General features: G+C 42.2%; 1 protein-coding gene across 3 annotated transcripts in view; it reads left to right on the top strand.

The window, feature by feature from the left end:
- The first annotated feature begins 2,172 nt into the window (after positions 1–2,172).
- LOC135217290 (acetylcholine receptor subunit alpha-like) overlaps positions 2,173–9,121 on the top strand; it is a 770,770-nt gene continuing 763,821 nt past the window's right edge. For all 3 annotated transcript variants that reach the window (XM_064253042.1, XM_064253041.1, XM_064253043.1), the window contains exon 1: positions 2,173–4,430. In XM_064253042.1, the coding sequence (XP_064109112.1) occupies positions 2,955–4,430 (1,476 nt within the window). In that variant the 5' untranslated portion in view covers positions 2,173–2,954. The remainder of the gene's footprint in view (positions 4,431–9,121) is intronic.

Here is a 9,121-nt window from a genome sequence, read left to right as displayed (position 1 = left end):
GCTGGATCTAGGTCTGTTTTTGAAGTGAAGCATGGATGGACTGAAGGTCCTTCCGACAGTTCTGAATCTCACAAAGTCTTGGCTATCTCTCTAACCATGTTTTTTAAATTTTTTTTTTTAAACTGTCAACAGTTCTTGGAACTTAACTTTTTTCCAGTCCCTGGAATAATTTTTAGTTCCAGTTCCTGGAATAATTTTTGGTTCCAGTTCCTGGAACATAATATCTGTTTCCAGTTCTTGGAACATAATTTTTATTTCCAGTTCCTGGAACATAATTTTTGGTTCCAGGTTCTGGAACAATTTTGTTCCAGTTCCTGGAACATAATTTTTGGTTCCATGTTCTGGAACAATTTTTGTTTCCAGTTCCTGGAACATAATTTTTGATTCCAGTTCCTGGAACATAATTTTTTACTGCAATTCCTGGAACATAATTTTTGGTTCCAGGTCCTGGAATAATTTTAGTTTCCAGTTCCTGGAACAATTTTTCTTTCCAGTTCCTGGAACGTAATATGTTTCCAATTTCTGGAACAATTTTTGTTTGTATTTCTCCCCCTTCCTTTCGTTTTTGGCCAGTTCCATAGCTCCTAACTGCTGATCTGTAATCCTCAAAATTATACTCAAAATATATCCAGATGTTTATCCTTAAATGGTTATCCTCAAAATATATCGTCGGTTACTTGTTCTCCAAATATTTATCCTCAGATATTTGTCCTCAGATATTTATCCTTAGATGTTTATCCTAGGATATTTATTCTTAAATATTTATTCTCACATATTTATCCCCAGATGTTTGCCTTCAAAATTTATCCTCAGATATATATCCTCGGATATTTATACTCAGATGTTTATCCTCAAATATTTAGCTTCAAATACTTATCCTCTAATGTCATCAGATCTTTATCTTATGATGTTTATCTTCAGATATTTGTCTCAGATTTTATCCTCAGATGTATATCCTCGGATATTTATTCTTAAATATTTATCCTCAGATATATATCATCGGATCTTTAAACTCAGATATTTATCCTCAAATATTTAGCTTCAAATACTTATCCTCTAATGTCATCAGATATTTATCTTCAGATGTTTATCCTCAAATATTTTACCCCAAAATATTTATCTCCATATTTATCCTCAGATACCCTAAAAAATTTAGCCTCAGGTGTTTATCCTTAGATATCCTCAAATATTCATCCCCGGATATTTTTAATTAAGAGAATCATCCCCTGCTGACGCAGGTTTTCCAGGCCTTTTTTCTCCCGGTAGTCTTTGTTGTGGTAGTGGGCCGTGTTAGCAGCATATCCATACCTCTTCTGGAATGAGCATTCCAGCGAAACGAGATCGGGCCTCCCCCCCCCCCCCTCCTCCTCCTCCTCCTCCTCCTCATTCTCGTGATTCTGCTTCACAGAACCTGGACTATTTAGCGACCAAGCTCTCTCGGTCGCCGCTTTTGTGTGTGTGTGTGTGTGTGTGTGTGTGTATGTAAGTATGCGTAGGCGTAGGAGTAATGCCTTTTTATTGCGCTTCCAGTTCACGTCGAGAAAGTCTTTCAGTCGCGGTTCAGGGAACCTTCTAGCGAAAATATGCGGCTCGGTTCGTCTATTTTGTTCCTCTCTCTCTCTCTCTCTCTCTCTCTCTCTCTCTCTCTCTCTCTCTCTTTGCGATAGTGCTTCGTTATTTTCCACGCGATCCGTCGTCGTATGGGAAAGGAGGGACTATTTGAGAAGAAAGCTACTAGTGGTTTATTCCACGGCTCTCCTACTCGCTGTTTGTTTTGTGTCCTCCTTTCTGCATTGGCTGTCTGCTGCTTTCTTTCAGTCGTTCCAGTCTTGAAAGAAGTTTCTGTCGGCTGGCTTTTGGTGTCTGTGTGTGCGTGTGTTTGTGTGTGGATGTTCGGGGGAATTTTCCTAGATCATTCTGTTACTCATTTTGAATGAAATGAGAGAGAGAGAGAGAGAGAGCGAGAGAGATAGAGAGAGAGAGAGGTGAATGGTGAACTGCGGGAAAGTAGGATGAAGGGGAGGAAAGATAATGAAAAGGAATAGTGAAGGAGAGAGAGAGAGAGAGAGAGAGAGAGAGAGAGAGAGAGAGGATGCAAGCAGTGCGCATGCTTAACCGGGGAGGAGGGCCGGGCTGAGAAGTGTTTGAGGTTGGAACGACCCCACCAGTAGCGCTGTGGCTCTGGTGGTGAAAGGGTGTGAATGTGCTACTCCGTGCCCCCTCTCTCTCCAGTCCTTTGGGGATAAAAAAAAATATCATCTCCCTTTTTCATTTTTTTATTTTGATTTTTTGTTGAAAAAAAAGATCCCTCTCGAACGGCGACATCCTTTCCCCTCCCCAAAGTTCCTCTTCGGAAGAATTTTTACACATAGTGCCTGGTCGTCGTCATCGTCCTTTGGGAAGAAGAAGAAGCATTTTGGGGACGAGTGAGCAATATATACGATGAGATCATTTCGTTCGAAAGCTGTTGTCATTTTTTTTGTATTATAGAGTACAGGAAAAAAACCCCGAGAGATTTGTGACGATGGTGTTTTTTGTGTGGATTCAGTGAGATAAGGCGGCCAGTTTGATCAAGACTCGAGTAGGCATATATATCTATATAGCTATACGTATCTGTGCTCAGGAGAGAGAGAGAGACAACGAAAACGTGTAAACCGTCTCTCTGATTTAACCTCATTCATAAAAAAGGAGGAACAGATCCGACGCCTCGGAGGAAAGTCGATGGATGGATTGTGTGCCTAATCACCGTCAGTCCGAGTAGATAGATTGATAGATAGATAGATAAAGGAATCGAGGAAGGTGGTCACCGTTGTCTCTATCAGCAGCAGTTCGCCTTAGATGTTTGTTGTAATTATCATTTCCAGTGCTGCTTCTCTCTCTCCCTCTGTCTCTCTCTCTCTCTCTCTCTCTCTCTCTCTCTCTCTCTCCCCCTCCCTCCCCGTTGAGATTAAGTGATGCCGGATGGTGCTAGATCTGGAGGTACCGCAGCAGCAGAAGCAGAAGCATCTTCATCTTCCCAGCTCTTCGTGTGTGCTCGTAGTGATTCCCTTCGTCGTCAGGAGTCGGAGGAGGTGCCCCCCGGTAACGAGGGCGAGCGGCGACCGGACGTTGTTGCTGGAGATTCTGGAGGAGGAGGCGGAGGAACGACGGCCTCTGTCAGACAGGTCGACCTCCGCACCCAACTAAAGGAGAACCGTTACACTCCACTGGAGGCTGCGGTCCAGGGCTTCGAGTTGCCTCCTCATGGCTGTAGCTGCGGCCGAAACGAAAATGTAAATATCACGTCGTCGACGCCGCCGAGAGAGGCCGGGTCACCTCCGGCTGCTCGCCGCCACGAATCCAGGTCAATGTTTGTTCGACCGGGCCATGACCTGGCCCGCGTGAGGCCCTTGAGAGGAGTCTGCTGTCGCAGGGAAGAAGCTTCTTCTTCCTCCTCCTCCCTCTCTCCCTCCCCCTCCCCTTCCACCCCGTCCCCTTCCTCTTCCGAGGCAGTCTCCCGAGGGTCAGTCGGGGTCAAAGGTCAGATGAGAACGCGGTGTCCCAAGAGACTGAAAGTCATGTCCGTCACGCCCAGAGATGCCCCTCCGAAGAGCCAAGATGCGGAAGACTCCCTCCTCCTCGGGCGACTCACCTCCTCCCCCTCCCCCTCCCCGCTAACGACCGGAGAGTGCTGCTGCAAGCCTGGAGGAGAGGCCGACGAAGGCGGGCGGCCTCTCGCCCACAAGAGATCGCACAGGAAAACGACGTTGCCGAATTCCTCATCTTCCTCACCATCATCCTTGCGAGGTGCGGCGAAACAGCGTCGGGAGGAAAGCGAGGAGGGGGAGGAGGAGGAGGAGGAGGAGGCGGCCAAAAAGAAGCCCGTCGATACCAGGGTATCGCCTTCACCCCACAAAACAGCAGAAGGCGACGCTGACGGAGGTGGTGGGCGGCGGCAGTGCCCACGCAACAGGAGGACGTCATCCCTAACGACACCACCACCACCAGCAGCAGCAGCGGCGATACCCCGTCGCCATAACCAGCCCCATCTTCTCCATATCCATCATCACTATCACCTGCATCGTCGCTTCCGGTCTAAAAACAGACCCATCGCCAGCAGTAAAAGCAGCAGTAACAGCAGCAGCAGTAGCTACAGTGGTAGCTACAACAGCAGCAGTAGCTACAGCAACCTGCTGGCGACCAAACACACTTCTTCTTCCTCTTCCTCTTCATCTTCATCCTCCTCCTCCTCCTGCTCGAGTAAATTCTTCCTGGCCAGCCTCCTGATCATGGTGAGCGTTCTGGTGCCCGCCGAGGGCGGCAACCCGGACGCGAAGCGCCTCTACGACGACCTCCTCTCCAACTACAACAAGCTGGTGCGCCCCGTGGTGAACGTGACCGACGTCCTCACCGTCAGGATAAAGCTGAAGCTCTCCCAACTCATTGATGTGGTGAGTGAGTACAGAGAAGGGAAAGCTATGGTGTGTGTGTACACACACACACATGTAGACACTCTCTCTCTAGAGTTTATTCTGATTAAACCGATTTGTTTAAAACTTTGGAACTGAAAATATCACTCAGTAAAATGTGGCATTTTATGCTTACAGTTTTGTTTAGGTAATAAAACGACAGGTGTTAATGAGTGTCACCTTGAGCTTTCGTATTGAGGGGTTTTCGAGGAAAAGTATTGCTCTGATTTGAAGATAATTAGAGGAAATTCGAAGGAAAGTATTGCTCTGATTTAGTTTTTTTTCCCACTGTTTTTATAGTAATCAGATGTACACTCTAAAGGAAAGTATGTAAATTTGCCCTTTCGTTACGCAAAAATGTGAAATTAGTCTTTGTTTTTTTTTTTTTTTAACGTATGTATCACTTCGATAATCCTTTCTTTTCCGTTTTCTTTCTTGGTTCTTTTCGAGGGAAAGAAGATAGATAAGTCGACGAAAAGGAGAATTGCAATAAATGAAGAAGACGTCAAACGGGCAAAATGCTCTCTCTCTCTCTCTCTCTCTCTCTCTCTCTCTCTCTCTCTCTCTCTCTCAGCGGCCCGAATCTCGTATCTCTCTCTGCCGGCATTAACCTGTCGATGGCATCAAAAGAATTTATTGAACTATCAGTTTACATGTGATTGCCTCCTCCTCCTCCTCCGCCACGCGGAGGAAATAAAAATGAAAAGAAATATCGCCTTCGTTGTCCAGGGCAATCGTTCGTATATTGTTCTCTCTCTCGAATGATGTTAATGGAGATTTCGTTTTCACTGTTTTCGTTGGTTACGCAAACAAATGTTTTGCCGAGTTTGTTTTGGCCTTTTGTTGGATTGTTTGTGTGTGTATGTGGGGGGGGGGGGCGGTTGTGTTGTGTTCGTTTGTTTATAATAGTGATCTCGTATTAGTGTATTTGTTGGCTTTCGGTTAAGAGGGCTGTATATAAGCTGATGTATGCGTGCTTTATGGTGGGACATATCTCGTAGTTTTGAGTTTCTCTCTCTCTCTGTATGTATGTATGTATATTATATATATATATATATATATATATATATATATATCAGATAATAAATATTATATCACAATAAGTATGCTTATGTCTCTGGTTACAAGTACCAGCTTTTTTTCTGTAACTTTTTCATTCATTACCTACCTAAAGAGACGGGCAGGACAGTCTCTGAAATATAGTACTTATTTTCTATATTTTGGCGTTTTTATGGGCTTCTTTTATTAGAATATATAAATTATATTTACTATATTATTATATATATATATATATATATATATATATATATATAGAGAGAGAGAGAGAGAGAGAGAGATGAATTTAACTCATCAATCTGGGTTTTATAAATATAGAACCTACCGGCCACTTCTTCACCAGATACGTTTCACAGTTTTGGTTCGAACCCTGCCACGATCGTCAAGATTTCTTTATTTGATTCTTCACTTGGATCTTGAGGCTTTGCAGTGATAGGCCTATTCAAAAAATGGGTTGTACAATCTTGATTACCGAAACATTTCTTTATTACTGGTTCACAACTGGTGGTCCGTTGACCACTAGTAATCCATGATGAGTTTTTGAGTGGTCCACAGGACGTTCATTTGGTCCATATTTTAAAAAAATGTTCGAAAAAATACAAGACGAAAATTTTGATTTAGATAAATAATTGACCATTCAGGTTGTTGTACCAGGCCCTAGCATAATAGGCCCACTCTCTTGATCCAGTTTATATCAAGGACTTAGTGAAATTTTCTAATCGCTTGGTACCACACTGAACCATTTCCAGTAGTTGGTACTTACCATGCAGTCAGTTTACATGCGCGCTTGGATTTTCATATTTGGTGTACCTGCATTACGTCATAACAATGGATCGTTTTGCTGTTGATCCCATAAGGGGACAGTGCCGTCAGTGCACCTCACGCTGTGCACTGTAGGCATTACTTTAGGCTCTTGGCAGCATCCCTTCGGCCTCAAACTGCAACCCTTATCACTCCTTTTATTGTACCTCCGTTCATATTCTCTTTCTTCCATCTTACCTTCCACCCTCTCCTAACAATTGTTTCATGGTGCAACTGTTTTGCCGTTATCCTCCTGTTACACCTTTCAGACCTTTCTACTGTCAATTTCCTTTTCAGCGCTGAGTGACCTCTTAAGTCCCAGCGCTTGGGCTTTGACCTAAATTCTATATTCTGTTCTCAGTTGTGCTTTGCTGTTGAAGGCGATATTCGTTGGATGTACATTATCGAGTACCGCACATAACATGGAAAAGTTCGTCATTGAAAAGGGAATTAAGATGTTTGCTTAAAAAAAAAGACTTTAATGGTAGGTTATGTGCTGAAGTCTGCAATTTCTGTCATCTCGAAATTCGGTTTGTAAGTCTTGAGTAAGAAATATATTTCAAACCAGTTGTTTTTTGTCTGCTGTGCTGTGCTGTGTTATTGTGATGCCAAAATGAAATGGTCCACGATGTTTGATTTTATGAGACTAGGGATCCATAACCTATTGGGAGTTAAGAACCGTTGCGTTTGATAGATTCTGTAATAGTTAGTGGTCTTATTCTTAGCTGTATTTCTAGAAGTACGAACTGTCAACTTGGCGGAATACAAAAACTCCCGTAGGGGGCTAATACTATCAATGCACCTCATGCCGTGCACTGTAGGCATTGCTTAAGGTTCTTTGAAGCGTCTCTTCTGCACCTAGCTGCTACCCCTCTCATTCCTATTACTGTACCTACGTTCATAGTCTCTTTCTTTCATCTTACTTTCCACCCCCCCCCCCCCCCCTTGAACAATTGAGTCAAAGTGCAAGTGGGAGGTTTCCTCCCGTTACACCTTTCAAACCTTTTACTGTCAATTTCCATTTCAGCGCTGAATGACCTCATGGGTCACAGCGCTTGGCCTTTGGCCTAAATTCGATCATCTTTCCATTGTTGTAAAACAATATTCGTCTCCGCGACCCGGAGGGTAGACATAACAGCACTGGCTTAATTTCTCTTTAAATAAGTGTTGTAATTTTTATTAAATAGGAAAACTCGAGGGTGTTGTCAGTCTATCTCTAGGTCCTCGGTGTTTTTATTTTTTTTTTTCTAGCTTCAGTAAATAACTCTTCTACAATGAATAACTTTTGGTTGTCAGTTTTTGGCGAATTATTTCTGTATTATCGGTTAGCTGGTGTAGTGGCGGGCCTTTGTGACCTAGAATAAAATGGTTAGACATTGTAGTACGGTGGCTGTGGTAGCTTCTGAATAAATCGTATTTAAGAGGTGCCCTTCTCTCTCTCTCTCTCTCTCTCTCTCTCTCTCTCTGTCTCTCTCTCTTTCAGACATATATATATGTACGCAAAATGTGGATAATTGCCAAATGTGTACATTTTTACAATTAATTTGCCTATTGTGTACAATTTACAGGCACCAAGCGCTGCAAATTGTACACATAGGCAAAATTAATTGCAAAATGTACACATTTGGCAATTATCCACATTTTGCGTAATATATATATATATATATATATATATATATATATATATATATATACTTTATGTATAGATTAATATATATGTAAATATATATACAAATTATAACTGTATATGAAAACAAAATATTATAAAGTATGTATGCGTGTGGGTAATATATACATATATATATATATATATATATATATATATATATATATATATATATATATATATATATATATATATATATATATATATATATATATATGTATATATACACACATACACTATATTTGGCATCTGTCTCCTGCGTTATACTTAGATTGAAGTATGATTACAGTTATAATTAATCACTGTTTTAGCGGTCTCGTTAATGATCGCCATGGAAGAGTAATTAATGCTGATTTTGGCAGCAGAATCGACATAATTACGCTGTACATTGTTTTCACTCGTCTGACGGAGACGGATGGAAATGAACCCGAAATTTCGTTTTTGATGTTAATGGTTTCCAAATCTATAGATATATAAGGGTTAACTCATTAAGTTGGTGCATGTGATGCTATTCTTCGTGCTATTGCCATCTCGTGCGAAAATGTACGTAAATGGTATTAAAAGCAGAATGCGAGATTATGGTGGACATGGCAATATTCAGCGAAAAAGAGAGCGTAGGGTGGTAATAACCTTCGCCCTTGATCGTCAAATTCGCACTGAAGCTTGAACTGCTGAACTCTCGCAGTAAATAACCGAAATTTTGGAGTTCGTTCGACTCGATGTCCGAGCACTAAACTCGCGTTGCTAAAATCGTAGACGTAGTGCAGATTCTCGTGCCAAACATCTCGCCCAAGATCTAGCCAAAGCAAAAACTCGAACGAGAAATAGTATCGTGTACATAAAGTTTTTTTTATTTTCATTCTAATACATTAGGACATCAACATCTTCTGGGAGTGTATGTATGTGTGTGTGTGTGTGCGCGCGAGCGCGCGCGTGTGTGTAAGAGAGAGAGAAGCTTTAAATTTATCAAATGAATTAAAGTACTTCGACGAATTTCATATTTAGCTTTGCATGTGAGAGAGACAGAGAGAGAGCGAGAGAGAGAGAGAGAGAAAAGCAAACAGCCCATTCACCCCCCGCCCCCGAAAAACAAGTGTTCTCACCCCTTTCTGGAGAAACATATACAATCAGAAGGGCGGGCGCTCTAGAT

Source organism: Macrobrachium nipponense, chromosome 7 (assembly GCF_015104395.2).
Source record: "Macrobrachium nipponense isolate FS-2020 chromosome 7, ASM1510439v2, whole genome shotgun sequence".
NCBI classification, from domain to species: Eukaryota; Metazoa; Arthropoda; class Malacostraca; order Decapoda; family Palaemonidae; genus Macrobrachium; species Macrobrachium nipponense.
This window is presented reverse-complemented; position numbering and strand designations above follow the sequence as displayed.